This window comes from Somniosus microcephalus, chromosome 12, assembly GCF_052327205.1.
Source record: "Somniosus microcephalus isolate GS21.2 chromosome 12, FLI_Smic_1.0, whole genome shotgun sequence".
Taxonomy (NCBI): Eukaryota; Metazoa; Chordata; class Chondrichthyes; order Squaliformes; family Somniosidae; genus Somniosus; species Somniosus microcephalus.
Window position 1 is genome coordinate 168,031,041 of NC_140998.1, and position 16,933 is coordinate 168,047,973.

At 46.1% G+C, this 16,933-nt stretch overlaps 1 protein-coding gene across 3 annotated transcripts in view; it reads left to right on the forward strand.

Annotated features, from left to right (window-relative positions):
• tmem62 (transmembrane protein 62) overlaps positions 1–16,192 on the forward strand; it is a 49,882-nt gene extending 33,690 nt beyond the window's left edge. For 2 of the 3 annotated variants that reach the window (XM_086003808.1, XM_086003807.1), the window contains 3 exons: positions 1,539–1,698; positions 7,646–7,765; positions 10,689–12,087. In XM_086003808.1, coding sequence (XP_085859934.1) covers positions 1,539–1,698; positions 7,646–7,765; positions 10,689–11,255 — 847 coding nt within the window. In that variant the 3' untranslated portion in view covers positions 11,256–12,087. Of the gene's footprint in view, positions 1–1,538; positions 1,699–7,645; positions 7,766–10,688; positions 12,088–12,159; positions 12,261–14,620; positions 14,740–15,695 lie in introns of those variants that run through there. The other variant, XM_086003809.1, reaches the window with a different exon arrangement.
• The last annotated feature ends 741 nt before the right edge of the window (positions 16,193–16,933 follow it).

Here is a 16,933-nt window from a genome sequence, read left to right on the forward strand (position 1 = left end):
CCCCCATCAAACCCAAAGGGGCAATTTAACTGTGGGAAATTCACCTCCGACCTCTACAGACCATCAGACTAGCTCCAGGAGATCCTGGTGACTGGCGCTACAATCACCTATTAACCACAGTTGCCAACTCTGGTTGGATGTATTCTGGGAGATTTCACCCCCGCCCCGCCATTGGGCGCCCAACACGTCCCTCCTCGTGGTGCCCCGCCTCCCCATGCTAATTGGAAAGCAAACCACCTCTTCATTTCCCAATTGGATGATTCTTGCCTGTCAATCAAACAGCCTCCCGCCCCACACCCTATCACCAATATTTTTTATAAATAATAAATAAAAGTGTTCAATTCTTTTTAATGCCCCTATGATTTTTCTCCAGGATTACTTGCAGAAGTGTCCTGGAGATTAACCTTCACTTCAATTCGTGAAGACACCAGGGCAATCCTGAAGGGTTGGTAACTCTCCCGTTAACCCACTTCTCTCCTGTAACCGGAGATGTCCCCCACTCGCCCAGCTCCCTTTTCAACATCTGCAGAGAATCCACAATCAAGAGCCAATGTATAGAATCCTACAGCACGGAAGGGGAGACCTTCAGTAATGATGTGACTTCCACGAGAGAGCCTGTGCTGGCTCTGTGAAAGAGTTCTCCAATCAGCCCCAATCCCCCACTCTTTCCCCATAGCCCCACTAATGTTTCTCCTTCAAGTATTTATCCAGTTCCCTTTTGAAAGTTACTATTGAATCTGCTTCCACCGCCCTTTCAGGCAGAGCGTTTCCAATCACAACTCGCTGTGTAAAAGAAAATCTCCTTGTCTCCCCTCTGGTTCTTTTGCCAGCGATCTTAATTCTGTGTCCTCTGGTTACTGACCCTCCTGCCACTGGAACAAGTTCCTCACTATCTACTTTATCAGAACCCCTCTATTAAATCTCCCCCTAACCTTCTCTGCTCTCAGGACAATAATCCCAGCTTCTCCAGTCTCTCCACATACCTGAAGTCCAAATATATATCCAAGTATATATACACAATTCCCTTTTGAAAGTTACTGTTGAACCTGCTTCCACCACCCTTTCAGGCCATGCATTCCAGATCATAAAAACTCGTTGCGTTTATATTTAAAAAAATAAATAAATAAATAAATAAAAAATTCTCATCTCCCCTCCGGTTCTTTTGCCAATTATCTTAAATTTCTGTCCTCTGATTGCTGACCCTCCTGCCAGTGGAAACCATTTCTCCCCATCTATTCTATCAAAACCCCTCATAATTTTGAACACCTCTGTTATATCTTCCCTGAACCACCTTTGCTCAAAGGAGAACAACCCCAGCTTCTCCAGTCTCTCCACATAACTGAAGTTCCGCATCCCTGGGACCATCCTGGTCAATCTCCTCTGCACCCTCTCCAAGGCCTAGACATCCTTCCTGAAGTTTGCAGTGGATTACTTGGAAGTTCAGTGACCAGTATAAAGTACACAATTATTAGCTGGGGATTTAATGCGGTTTTGTAAGTCGGTTGTTGCTGATAATGACTCTTATATTTTCTCATTAGGGTCCTAGCCTTCTCCCCATCACAAGTCACCTCGGTCCTGGTCAGTATTAACGGTATCAGTATAGGCAGTGCGGCCCACATCAGAGGCCCACTCTTCTCGCTCCTCTGGAAGGCCGAGAATTACAGTAAAGGAATCCACTACATTGAAGTCCGAGCTCAGGTAACAAGATGCGTATTTTTCTCATTGATATGCCTGTTGCAAGACTGTTTGCACAAAGTCTGAGTGTGAATAAATTTGTTGTTGAATAGTTTGGGTAACAAATTACCAGTTCACAAGATCCTTAAAAGATTTCTTTGCATTCTCTTCCCCCCCACCCCTCCCCCTTCCCTACCTAATTTCCCCCCTCTTTTTTTTGATGTATGCAGGTACAGTTCCAGAAGCACCAGCCACTCTGAATTGTTACCCTGCCCAAGTAGTCATTTTCATGCGAGTGTCAGCAGGATGTTTGACCGTGGAGGGCATCACTGCCAACATTTGCCCAGTCATCCTTCAGTCTCCATAGATGTGGTCAATGTCCACAAACTTGGTTTGTGTTTCCCTTGAGTTTAGAAGGTTGACCCAATTGATATCTTTAAAACGATAAAGGGATTTGATAGGGTTGATACAGAGAAGCTATTTCTTTGGGTGGGGGGAATCAAGAACAAAGGGGCACAATCTTGAAATTAGAGCCAGGCCATTCAGGAGTGAAATCACTTTTTCACAAAGGGTGGTGGAAATCTGGAACGCTCTCTCCAAAAAGCTGAGGATGCTGGGGGTCAATTAGAGCTTTCAAGACTGTGATCGATAGATTTTTGTTAGATAAGGGTATCAAGGAAGCAAAAGTGGGAAACTGGGTTTGAGGTACAGATCAGCCATGATCTAATAGGTGCTCCCTAACTTATTCAGTTGGTACAAACTGTCTACTTGAACACAATCTATGCCCTTCATCCATAAACTTGTGGTGATCCAAAGCTCTGCTGCCCCGTGTCCTAACTCACACCAAGTCCCCTTCGCCTGTCACCCCTGTGCTCGCTGACCTACACTGGCTCTCAGTCCAGCAATGCCTTGAGTTTAAAATTCTGATCCTTGTTTCAGATCCTTCCATGGCCCTCGCCTCTCCTTATCTCTGTAACCTCCTCCAGCTCTACAAGCCTTTTGAGATCTCCGCGCTCCTCCAATTCCGGCCTGTTGCGCATTCCAGATTTTAATCGTTCCGCCGTGCCTTCAGCTGCCAAGGCCCTGAGCTCTGGAATTCCCTCCCTTAAACCTCTGCCGTTCTCCTTTAAGTTGCTCCTTAAAACCTACCTCTTTGACCAAGCTTTTAGTCACCTGTCTTAGTGTCTCCTTATGTGGTTTGGTGTCAAATTGTGTCTGATAACGTTCCTGTGAAGCACCTTGGGGCGTTTTACTATGTTAAAAGCGCTGTATAAATGCAAGTTGTTGTTGTTATAAACCTCGATCACCCCTACGACTACGCTTCCCTGAAGTAGAGTCCCAGCTCTTTTAGTCTATCTTGATAACCAAGATGCTTTAAAGTGGGAATTTGTGAAGTGGCCCTCTGCACCCTTTCCAAAGCCTCACTATCACCCACCATGTGAGGAGACCAAAACTGGACAATGTATTCCTACCGAGAGCTGACCAAGGTCTTGTACAAGGCTAAAATAGTGCGCTTTGTCTTGTAGTCAGTTATCCTATGGATACAAAAACTTATTTGCTCTAGCTTTCGCCTCACTGCATTGCTCCTGAACCTTTAGAGATCTATGCACTAGAATGCCCAGATCTCTGCCTAGCTCCACCTACTTTAGTGCTTTTCCCTAAAGGGTGAATGAATGTTGAGCATCCGCCCTGCTCATGAGCATAACACTGCACTTATCCAAGTTAAACATCCTTTGCCGGTCACGAGCCCAATCCCCCAACACACCAAGATCCGTCTGTGGTAGTTGAGCATCGTCTACAGTCCTAACACTCGTACAGATCTTCGTATCATCTGAAAACTTGCAGATCGTGCCCCCAGCACCTACATCCAGATCATTAATACAAATAGTAAAGAGCAACTTTCCCAATACTGATCCCTGTGGGACACCATTGGTGACCGGTCTCCAAACAGATCCAAATCCATCTATAACTATTTATTGTCTATGTCCTGCCAGCCAGTTCTCAATCCAGCTCAATATATTACCACTAATACCAGAGGCTTTGATCTTCTAGAGAAACCTCTTGTGTGGCAACTTGCAAAAAGCTTTTTGGAAGTCTAAGTAGACAATGTCTACTGGACTTCCCTCATCAACCAACTTTGTAACTTCTTCAAAAAATACAATTAGATTTGTAAGACCTTTTTTTGTGGGTGTCTCCAATATGTCCCTCACTATCTAAGCTATATATATTACATACCTAATGATTCCCTCAAGCATCTTTCCTATTACTGATGTCAAACTGATGAACCTATAGTTACCCGGGTCCGTCTTGTCACTGTTTTTAAAGATGGGGATTAGATTAGCCTCCTTCCAGTCCATGGGAACCGTCCCAGAATGCAATGAGCTTTTAAAGATATGGGTCAGGGGCTCGCACAGCACGTGTCCCACCTCCCCTCAGACCCTCCTATCATGTTGTTCCGCGTTAGATCACTGACTAACTGACTGTGGCAACGTATCATCCTTGTGTGCTAGTGTTGATGTCTGAACATACAGTTAAAAAAAAACAGGCATTTATATAGTCCCTAATCACATCTCCGGAATGTCCCAAAGTGCTCCACATTCGGTGAGTTATTTGGAAGTGCAGTTGTAATGTAGCCACCATTCTGAGCACAGCAAGGTTCCATTAGTGGCCAGTTAACCTGTTTTTGGTGGTGTTGATTTGAAGGAGAAGTAATGGGCTAGACACCAGGAGAAGTCCCTGATCTTCTCAGAACAGTGTCAACAGACCTTCAACATCCACCTGAACAGGCAGATGGGGCCTTGGATTCAGCCTCACCTCCTACAGCACAGCACAGCACTCCCTCAGCATTGAACTGGCACGAAGAAAGAAGACAGGAATTGCATTTTTATAGCGCCTTTCACGACCTCGGGATGTCCCAAAGCGCTTTACAGCCAATCAAATACTTTTGAATTGATGAATAATGTCCAGTGGTCAGTCTTTGTGTGAACTGTACAGCTGAGGAGGCCTTCAGCGATGAAGAATAATATCAGTGTGACAATGTTTTACACTGGTGTCAGCCGTGGCTCAGTCATCTGAGTCCGAAGGTTGTGGGTTCAAGCCCCACTCCAGAGACTTGAGCCCATAATCCAGGCCAACAGTGGTCAGCTGAGGAGGCCTCTCACTGCTGTAATGTAGGAAACGTGGCAGCTGATTTGTGCACAGCAAGCTCCCACAAACAGCAATGTGATAATGACCAGATCATCTGTTTTTGTTATGTTGGTTGAGGGATCAATATTGGCCCCGGGACATCGGGGATAACTCCCCTGCTCTTCTTCAAAATAGTGTCGCAGGATCTCTCGCATCCATCTGAGTGCGCAGACGGGGCCACGATTTAACGTCCCATCCGAAAGACGGCACCTCCGGCAGTGCAGCACTCCCTCAGCACTGCACTGGAGTGTCAGCCTAGATTATGGGCTCAAGTCTCTGGAGTGGGACTTGAACCCACGACCTTCTGACTCGGGCGAGAGTGCTGCCCACTGAGCCACGACTGACACCAGTGTCATTGTCACACTGATATTATTCTTCATTGCTGAAGGCCTCCTCAGTTGTATAGTCCACTCATAATGACTGACCACTGGGCGATATTCATCAATAGATACAAAGAAAAGCACATCTTGTATCAATACTAAGTAACAGGTGGTCAGAGGAGAGGTTACTGGCATGTAAGGACTGGTTTATAAACACTGACAGCAGATTTTTATTGCTTTCTGGTCAGCCAGTCCCTATAGCGGATAGGTTTTTAAAAAATCTTCCACTGTTTATTATTTAAATCTTCTTTGTTTCTCTTGCCAATGGCTTGGCTCCACCTGCTGGATTTACAAAGCATTGCACAGCATGAAATAAAACTGATCAACTTTTTTAGTCAGAATTTCTCTGCCTGGTCAAGGTACACATGTGAACCTTGAAGGGGTATATTCTGCTGAATTGCGCCATGATCCTCAGTGTTACGAAAGGGAGAAAAGTGCGCACTTGCCAATGCTTTTATGCTTTAGGCTGGTGGTTAGCAATAGTCTGTGAGCAGATAGTTTAGCCTAGAAATGGCTCAGTGGGCAGCACTCTCGCCTTTGAGTCAGAAGGTTGTGGGTTCAAGTCCCACTCCAGAGACCTGAGCCCATAATCCAGGCTGACAGTGCGGTGCTGAGGGAGTGCTGCACTGTCGGAGGTGCCGTCTTTCGGATGAGACGTTAAACCGAGACCCTGTCTGCCCTCTCGGGTGGATGTAAAAGATCCCGTGGCACTATTTGAAGAAGAGCAGGAGAGTTCTCCCTGGTGACTTGGCCTATATTTATTCCTCAACCAACACTTAAAACAGATTATCTGGTCATTATCACATTGCTTTTTGTGGGATCGTGCTGTGTGCAAATTGGCTGCTGCGTTTCCCACATTACAAGAGTACTTCATTGGCTGTAAAGCACTTTGGGACATGCTGAAGTTGTGTAAGGCTCTGTATAAATGTAAGTATATCTTTTACTTAGCAGTCCCAAAGCCATGGAGACAGCAGCTTCCTTTACATGTGGCGTGCTGGGACATTATTGCGGTTCCACATTATACACTGGCCATTAAATTCACCATTAATTAACTGCAAATTACAGCAGATCTTTTGAGAAATTTAGCAGCTCTGATGAGGGAATGATGGGTTACAAGAGAGAAATCAGAAGGCACTGAACCTGGTGGTTAGAATGATGAACTGAAATCACTCCAGAGTCATATTATATGCAGCGTTATCAATAAATACCATGACAATGTGTAACAGCCACAGAGAACCAACGGTCATGAGTTTGATCCCCAGTTTGTGCTGTTGGATGATCTTGGCCACAGCGGGTTATTGGGTCACTAGAGGGGGAAATCAGCCAGAATTACAGTCCCTGATCGCAGTGCTGGAAAAGTGCATCTGTGGACGTTGAATGAGTGAATTGGGCTTGACTATGATGCCTCCTGCGCTCAAATTGCCTGCCCACAATGTTTTGGCTCGCATATGAAGAATGGCAGCAACAGAAAGTGCCTGGTGTCCATGGACAGTACTCTACCAGGAGTGAATGCTTTCAGTAAAAGGTAGGGTGAGGAAATGGTCAAAAGCAAATATATATAAAAACATTCACTGGACAACTGTGATCATTGTTTCTGCGAATTTTTGAAGGGATGATGCTACAGTTGTGAGCCTGACTCTCCCCTTGTCTTTGTCTGATGCTAACTCGGCATTGTCCAAAATTTAACCAACAGACCTACATGGCCTTTTTGCATTGTTGGAAGCACTTCTGTTAAAAGCCATTCTGTAATCGTGTCGCTTTTCATTGCCCCTTTTTCCACACTGCAGACCCTGTGACATGAATCAGAGAAAGACTTATGAAATAATACTGAGCGGCCTACAGGTGGCGCTGTCCAGGGAGAGTATAAATACTCAGGCACGGGCCCAGCTTGCGCAAGACATTCTTAACAGGAACTAGTGAAGGACACAACTAGACCTCCATGTTGTAAAACAATTGATTAAAGCTTTGTTTAACACTTAGACCAAGTGCCTAGTCGTTTTCTTACGTCACAGTGCACACGCTCAATTGATGCAGTCACGTGTGCAACCTTGCTGATCTGGCCAGAACCCTTCCCCGTGTCGGGGGGAGGGTAACACGCAGGACAGCAACACCGATGGTGAATGATTGGCCTGCACTGGTGGGCTGGGAGGTCAGCCTGCCTGTGGCCAGACCCAAGACACTGGACCTAACCACCAGCAGCCATTTCGCGTCGCTCCCGACTTCTCCCGCCCAGTCAAATGTCTGCTTGAGTCGGGCTTGGGTCCCTCTGCCAGCACCGGTGCTGGGACCCTTGACATTTCAGGGTTGCCTCCCTTTACTAGAAATGACCTTGAACCATGGCTTGGCGAATCGCTCACACTCACTATGCCCCACACACACCGAATCGCTTCTTTTCCCATTTTCAGGACACAGCTGGAAGAACTACGATTGAAGGTCACAAGTTTGCAACGGAAGAGATCGGACTGCTCCCTTTTGACATTGCGGCCTCATTCATCCTCCTGGCTCGCCACCACATCATGGTAGGTGTGAGTGTCAACTTCAGAAGCACAGCAAAGGGACTTGCATTTATGAAGGGCATTGGTTAGATCACAGTTAGTGTTGTTTTTTTAAAAATTCATTCACAATGTGGGCATCACTGGCAAGGCCAGCATTTATTGCCCATCTCTAATTGCCCTTGAAGGTGGTGGTGAGCTGCCTTCTTGAACCGCTGCAGTCCGTGTGGTGAAGGTATTCCCACAGTGCTGTTAGGGAGGGAGTTCCAGGATTTTGACCCAGCGACGATGAAGGATCGGCGATATACTTTCAAGTCAGGATGGTGTGTGACTTGGAGGGGAACTTGGAGGTGGCGGTGGTCCCATGCGCGTGTTCCCCTTGTCCTTCTAGGTGGAAGAGGTTGCGGGTTTGGGAGGTGCTGTTGAAAAAGCCTTGGTGAGTTGCTGCAGTGCATCTTGTAGATGGTACACACTGCAGCCACGGTGCGCCGGTGGTGGAGGGAGTGAATGTTTAAGGTGGTGGATTGGGTGCCAATCAAGCGGGCTGCTTTGTCCTGGATGGTGTCGAGCTTCATGAGTGTTGTTGGAGCTGTGCTCATCCAGGCAAGTGGAGAGTATTCCATCACACTCCTTACTTGTGCCTTGTAGATGGTGGAAAGGCTTTGGGAAGTCAGGTGAATTACTCGCTGCAGAATACCTAGCCTCTGACCTGCTCTTGTAGCCACAGTATTTATGTGGTTAGTCCAGTTATGTTTCTGGTCAATGGTGACCCCCCAGGATGTTGATGTTGATGTTGGGGGATTCAGTGATGGTAATGCTATTTAATGTCAAGGGGAGGTGGTAAGACTCTCTCTCGTTGGAAATGGTCATTGCCTGGCACTTGTGTGGCGCAAATGTTACCTGCCACTTACCACCCCAAGCCTGAATGTTGTCCAGGTCTTGCTGCATGCGGGCATGGACTACTCCATTATCTGAGGAGTTGTGAATGGAACTAAACATTGTGCAATAATCAGGGAACATTCCCACTTCTGACCTTATGTTAGAGGGAAGGTCATTGATGAAGCAGCTGATGATGGTTTGGCCTAGGACACTGCCCTGAGGAACTCCTGCAGCGATGTCCTGGGGCTGTGATGATTGGCCTCCAACAGCCACAACCATCTTCCTTTGTGCTAGGTATTACATAGGATACATAGGATGTACGGCACAGAAACAGGCCATTCGGCCCAACCAGTCCATGCCGGCGTTTATGCTCCACTCGAGCCTCCTCCCGTCTTTCTTCATCTAACTCTATCAGCAGAACCCTCTCTTCCCTTCTCCCTCATGTGCTTCTCTAGCTTCCCCTTAAATGCATCTGTACTATTCGCTTCAACCACTCCCTGTGGTAGCGAGTTCCACATTCTCACCACTCCTCTGGGTAAAGAAGTTCCTTCTGAATTCCCTATTGGATTTCATACTTGTACTTTGAAAAATCACACATTCCAAAGTTGAAATTTGGCTCGGTATCAAAAAAACTGTTTCATTGTAATTCTTAGTTATCTTATTCCAAGGCTCATCACCAATGAAGTATGACTCCGGCCAGTGGAGCGTTTTCCCCCCTGATTCCCACTTAATTCAGTTTTACTAGGGCTCCTTGATGCCACACTCGGTCAAATGCTGCCTTGATGTCAAAGGCAGTCACTCTCACCTCACCTCTGGAATTCAGCTCCTTTGTCCATTTTTGGACCTAGACTGTAATGAGGTCTGGAGCCGAGTGGCCCTGGCGAAACCCAAACTGGGCATCGGTGAGCAGGTTATTGGTGAGTAAGTGCCGCTTGATAGCACTGTTGATGACACCTTCCATCACTTTGCTGATGATTGAGAGTAGACTGATGGGGCGGTAGTTGGCCGGATTGGATTTGTCCTGCTTTTTGTGGACCGGACATAACCTGGGCAGTTTTCCACTTTGTTGGGTAAATGCCAGTGTTATAGCTGTACTGGAACAGCTTGGCTAGAGGCGCAGCTAGTTCTGGAGCACAAGTCTTCAGCACTACAGCCGGGATATTGTCAGGGCCCATAGCCTTTGCTGTATCCAGTGCACTCAGCCATTTCTTGATAACACGTGGAGTGAATCAAATTGGCTGAAGACTGGCTTCTGTGTTGATGGGGAGCTCAGGAGGAGGCCGATATGGATCATCCACTCGGCACTTCTGGCTGAAGATGGTTGCAAAAGCTTCAGCCTTGTCTTTTGCACTCACGTGCTGGGCTCCACCATCATTGAGGATGGGGATATTCATGGAGCTTCCTCCTCCCGTTAGTTGTTTAATGGTCCACCACCATTCATCACTGGATGCGGCAGGACTGCAGAGCTGTGATCTGATCCGTTGGTTGTGGGATCGCTTAGCTCTGTCTATAGCATGCTGCTTCCGCTGTTTAGCATGCATGTAGTCCTGTGTTGTAGCTTCACCAGGTTGGTACCTTGTTTTTTAGGTACGCCTGGTGCTGCTCCTGGCATGCTCTTCTACACTCCTTATTGAACCTGTTATGTGATTGAGTACCGCTCTCTCCGGTTTGTTATTTCACCTAATCAACTTTTTCCTGTCCAAATTCTATTATCCCGCTTGGCATCAATCCCCCCTGTTTATATACTATTCCATTGTTCCCTGTTATGTTATATTACATTATCTCACTTTCCCTGTTTGTATTGTATTATCTGTTTGTTTCCTACATTGCAACAGTGACTCCACTTCAAAAGGTACTTCTTTATTTCTTTTCTTTTATCTCACTCAGTGTTGCTCTCCATAGAGAGGAGTAACCCATCCAAGCTCACTCCGAAACATGGCACCATTCAAAATGGATTCTCGGAAGAACTACCTAAAGGACGACGGGAACCATGCTGAGATTAGTGGACAATGTTGAAACAGGGTAGGCTGTGAACTGGAGATGTTGACTTGATGGTGTGCCTTTTTATATTTTCCAGGCCAGGGCTATCTTTGTTATGGTTTTACTGGCTAATATCATCATAATCGTCGCCTTCCGATACCAAAGGAAACCACAGCTTAAAGGCAAGTTCAGTTTTTTGCATTCGATACTAAATGCTGTTAAAAATGTTGGTTATGTTCAGTCGTTCTCAGCTGGGCCATGCGTGGAGCACTGTGGTGTGGCGAAGTACTTGTTATTTCTAAACGGGATAAACGCTACAAGAGAAAGTCCACCCGTGGCTCCCTCTAGCTTAGTGAGTGTGTCCAGTGAGCTTTATACCCTCGGGGGTTGGGGCGATTGTGTAAAAGAGGCGTTCGGTAGGGTTGCCAACTCTGGTCGGACCTATTCCTGGAGATCTCATCACATGACCTCCGGCGCAGCCAATCAGAAAGCGAACAGACTCTTCCTTACTCAATTGACGACAGACAAAAATCATCCAATCAAACAGCCTTTTTTCCCCATCTCAGATATATTTATTACCAGTAACCAAAGTGTTGAAAGAATTTTGATCTGTGCCAAGTCTGGTGATTACAGTTGGAGAGGCAGTTGGGAATGCTACAATTAGCCTCGGCACCCAGGGCCAGAGAAAGGGTCGAATCGACCAGCATTTCCTGCCCCTTATGCCTATCCAGCGATCCTCGTTAGACAGTATACGCGTGTGTGTGTGAGAGAGAGAGAAGATCGGACTTGGCTGCAATTCCTCTTCTCTTTCCCCCCCCCCCCCCCCCCCCACCCCGTGATCAAATATCTCACCAATACTTAGTATTGAAACTCACGCCTGATGAAGAGCCAATTGGATGGCGTACTAGAGGCTGCTCTGTCTGTAGAACAGTACTTCAGCCAGTGGCTCGTAGGAGGAGGGTAAAATATTAGCGGAGAATGCTGATGCGCTATCAATTACTCATAAAAGACTGAGAGTTAAGAGAGTAACTAAAGGCTTTTATTAACAAAAGAATGAAGGTCTGCCTCGAGTGGTCGACCAGTCCAGAAATACAAAGGGCTGGGGAGCAGTCACCTTTATACTAGGACTTGTGGGAGGAGTCAGCCGAGGCATGTCCAGGCATGTACACAGTAGAATACAAACAGTGGTTTACCACAAATGCGAGTTCAAAAAAACTCAGAAAAATAAGAAAACAGCCAAAGCGAGATTAGGATAATTTTTTCACTCAGTGAGTTGTTGTGATCTGGAACGCTCTGCCTGAAAGGGTGGTGGGAGCAGATTCAATACTAACTTTCAAAGGGAATTCGATATATACTTGAAAAGTTAAAGTTTGCAGGGCTATGGGGAAAAGAGCGAGGCAGTGGGACTAATAGGTAGCTCTTTCAAAGAGCTGGCACAGGCACGATGGGCCGAATGGCCTCCTTCTGTGCTGGAAGATTCTATGACGTTCTCTTTTTTTTTTTTTTTTAAAGTTTTTTTAAATTTCCTTCATGTAAAATGGTTTCAATCTCTTTTCCCCTCCAGGGAGTCCTGGTTTCTTCACTCTGACAATTTTTTCATTTCATGTGTTCAGTAAGACGAGCGTATTCTATTATCCTGTGCTGCTGTTCACTTGTTACACAGCTGTGGGTGAGTATTTAACACTCAGTATTTATCTGTTATCCCTAATAGCCCCTCAGGATTCATTCACAACCTGTCGGCTGGTTTATTCCGTATTTTAACAAGTCTTATAGCAAAATACTGCAGATGCTGGAAATCCGAAATAACAACAGAAAATGCTGGAAAAACTCAGCAGGCCAGGCAACATCCGTGGAGAGAAATTAAAAGTCGACGTTTCGGGTTGAAACCCTTTTTCAAAAGGGTTTTGAAAAACGTCGACTTTTAATTTCTCTCCACGGATGTTGCCTGGCCTGCTGAGTTTTTCCAGCATTTTCTGTTATTTTTAACAAGTCTTGTTGGGTTTCTTTTTAAACAAGGGGTGCAGTGTTGTCATGACGACATTGCCTCCACTATGTTTGATTGGAAGAGCTTTAGGAAGCGTTCTTTCTCCTTGCCCTTCCCCACTTTCTGCTGAGTCAGTTGTTTTCTTTTCCGCTCCGCTCTCTTCCCACACCATGCAGCTAGGGTTGCCAACTGTAGTTGGATGTATTCCTGGAGTTTATCACATGACTTCCCACCTCCAACAGCTCCCGCCATTGGTCGCCTGACATGTCCATCCTCGCGGAGCCCCGCCTCCCCACACTAATTGGAAAACAAACAAACTCTTTATTACCCAATTGGACGATTCTTAACTGTCGGTTGAACAGACTTCCCCCCCCCCCCCCCCATCTCCAATGTTTTTATAACTAATGACCAAAAATGTTCCAAGAAAATGGGGGGAAAAAATCTCAATTTTTGTTAATGCACCTATGATATTCTCCTGGTTTGTTTGCAGCGCAGATTAATCTTCAATTCCTGGAGACTCCAGGACAATCCTGCAGGGCTGGCAACCCCTACGTGCATCCCCCAATGGAGTGGGTAACAGGAAACAAGTGGCACTGCCATTCTAGTGCGGGAGGTGGATGAAGTAGCCTGGAACGACCCACCCTCCAGTGTTGTCCACTTCATGCCTCCCTATTTCTGAAACCTCCTCCAGCCCCTACAACCCTCCCAGATCTCTGCGCGCCTCCAATTCTGGCCTCTTGAGCATCTTCGATTTCTTTAGCTCCACCGTTGGCGGCCACGCCTTCAGCTTGCGAGGCTCTAAGCTGGAATTCCCTCCCTAACCCTCTCTACTTCTCTCCCCTCTTATGTTGCTCGTTTTGACTAAGCTTTTGGTCACCTGTCCTAATATCTTCTCCTGTGGCTCGGTGTCTGATTACACGCCTGTGAAGCGGCTTGGGGCGTTTTATTACGTTCAAGGCGCTATATAAATGCAAGTTACTGTTGCTGCTGATGCCACACAGTGCATCTCCAAAGCTCTGGGTCTGACCACTCTTGTATGCCAATCTAACACATTTTTGTGATTCGTGTTAAACTCTACTTAACAACCCATTTATTATCATTTATCACATTAGATATAATTTAGAAGATATAAACCATTTTCAAGAGGGGGAGGGAAGAAATAAAGTGAAGATTACAAAGCAAACAAAACATTTATAATCATCCAGTTCAGGTCTGTGAAAGATCAGATGTGAATTGTAAAAAGTCTTATTAGACAGAAACCTTTTGCTAAGTTTGATTGGATCCTTTCTTCCCTCACACCTTGCCACTTAAATCATACAGTTGCAAACATGAGGGAAATGTGACTGATTGCTAGAAATTGTGTCGATTGGGCTTATACTCACTGGAGTTTAGAAGATTGAGAGGGGATCTCATCGAAACCTATAAAATTCTGTCAGGTCTGGACAGACTAGATGCAGGAAGGATGTTTCGGATGGCCGGGGAGTCCAGAACCAGGGGTCATAGTCTAAGGATAAGGGGTAAGCCATTTAGGACTGAAATGAGGAACTTCTTCACCCAGAGAGTGGTGAACCTGTGGAATTCTCTGCCACAGAGGGCGGTGGAGGCCAGTTCATTAAATATATTCAAGAAGGAGTTGGATATATTTCTTGAGGCTAAAGGGATCAAGGGATATGGGGAGAAGGCAGGGACAGGGTACTGAATTTGGATGATCAGCCATGATCTCATTGAATGGCGGAGCAGGCTCGAAGGGCCGAATGGCCTACTCCTGCTCCTATCTTCTATGTTTCTAAATGCATTATCGATCTGGAGCCTTGCGTTGTGTTCAATGAAGCGGTACTGTGAATTGAAATTGAACAAAGGTAAAAGCCCATCATTTGTTCTCTCTGATATTTGTATTTCTCACGGAAGTTTTGTTCACAAAGGTGAGACACTGGTGTAGAGGGGAATGCTTCCACCCCTCCCCTGACTCCATTTTTGAGCCCAGTGCCAACATCAAGTAGAGGTTGGATGTAAAATCCTTGGCATTTACTTTTCCCATGTTGCAGGGCCCTGGTTCATTGGTGAGGTGATAGACGGCCGGTTTGGAGCCTGCTTTGTCTTTGGTATGGTCGTGGACGGTCACTTCTTGGAGGGCAGCCTGACTTTCTTCATTGGAATCCTTCAGGTAAATGATCAGGTAACGGTTCACAATATCCCCTCAAACACTGCACCGATTGGCTCCATCTACATTTAACAGGGTTGAGATTAACATTCCGAGTTACACGTTGTGTAGAAAAGCAAAATACTGCGGATACTGGAAATCTGAAATAAAAACAGAAAATGCTGGGAATACTCAGCAGGTCAGGCAGCATCTGTGGAGAGAGAAACAGAGTTAACGCTTCAGGTCGGCAAGTCAGAACTGACGAAAGGTCATCCAACTGAAACGTTAAATGTTTCTCTCTCCACAGATGCTGCCTGACCTGAGTATTCCCAGCATTTTCTGTTTTTTGTTACATGTTGTGTAGCGTTGATCCAACATTAAAAGTGTTGTGTGTTTGTGTGGAGCATGGTTTTGATAGAGTAAGTAAGAAGAAACTCTTTTCACTTTCCAGTTTAAAATACCTGGAAATAAAAGGCTGGTATCGGTAAAAGTGACTATGTAGCTGTTGGATTGTTGTGAAAAAAAACAACTGGTTCACTAATGTCCTTTAGGGAAGGAAACCTGCTGTCCTTACCCGGTCTGGCCTATATGCACAGCGACTCAAGTGGCCTAGCAAGACATTCAGTTGTATCAAGAAGGTGGTGGACCACCACCTTGCCAGCAGGAGCAGCTGGATAGCAATGCGGACAGATATCTTCTGTGATAAAGCGCAGCCTTGCTGCCTTTGACCAGAGTAATCTCACTGTGGGCAGAACAGGACCCAGAGTTGAGATTCAGACAGGAAGTTGTGGGCAAGCCGGGAGGTGATGCTTTCGGGACCCAGGAGAGAGTGAGAAATAGGAAAGTAGCTGGAGAAGACTAGTGCTGGTCTGGGATCACTCCTCCGTATCCATTCTCCCTACTAATCCACCCCTTTAATCTCCAACAGGCAATGTCCCCTTTTAATACTATATTTAATTTTTTCCCCCCTTTTCTTCCAGCTGATATTTTTTAACATTCCGCTGATCTGCTACCTGTGCTGGTGTCTGCTCCTTCGTTGTCGAGGGGCCTGCTTTCGGTCGCACGTCAAGTACACTGGGTGGATCCGCACCGTCCCAATGCACCTCTTCATGACCGTGCTTCTCCTGTGGCAAGTCTACGGCAGCTACATCCTGCTGGTAACCTATGGGACGGCTGCCTTCTTCCTGTCTCCGGTGAGGACGTGGTCGGTGCTCTTGGCCCTGGTCCTTGTGTACAAGGCCTGGACTCTCAACAACTCCTCCATCAGAGCGTTTAAAGCCGAACTGAAGAACTGCCCTTACTCCTGATGGCCTTTTGAGGACAGCCCAAGAGCTGAACACACAGCGATCAAACATCGCGACGCACAGCCACATTTCTCAACCAAATCTCTCGAGACCTCTGAATTCACGTGGGTGACTGAAGACAAATGACATCAAATTATTTGTTCCATTACCCTCCTCCTTAACAAAAAAAACAACAACAAAAAAAATTACTCCAACACGCTGCAACAGGGAAAACAACTGCAAATCTACTTGAATGCACATGGAGATGATACTTGGGAGGGAGACTGGTAGAAGCAGCTAACGTTTTACCTCATTGTCACACCAAGTATCTTTTTGGTCTACAGTGCTCCTGCTGGTGGGAAGCTGAGGGGCGTGTGTGTGTGCGTGGGGTGCCCTCTAGCGATGGAAAATGTATTGCTTCCTTTCCACAGCTATTCCTTCACTACTGGACTTTAGCGTGGTTCTACAAAAGCAGCTGTTGTTGTCCTTGATCGCTGCATTGGTTTTCAAGAACGATTTGCGACACAGAAAGCACAGGAGGTCCTTTGAAGAGCGAGGGGTGTTGAACACACTGTTTAAAAAAAAAAAAAAAGTGTTTCAGAATATTTGTGTCACACTGTAATTCTTACTTCTGATTAATTTAATTTTAAAAACTGATTCAATTTCGTGAGACAAAAGCAAAATTCTGCGGATGCTGGAAATCTGAAATAAAAACAGAAACTGCGGGAAATACTCAGGTCAGGCAGCATCTGTGAAAGGTCATTGACCTGAAACGTTAACTTTCTCTCCCTGCACTGAGGGAGTGCTGCACTGTCGGAGGTGCTGTCTTTCAGATGAGAAGTTAAACCGAAGCCACATCTGCCCTTTCAGGTGGATGTAAGATTCCCAGGCTCTGTTTCAAAGAGGAGCAGGGGAGTTCTCCCCGGCATCCTGGC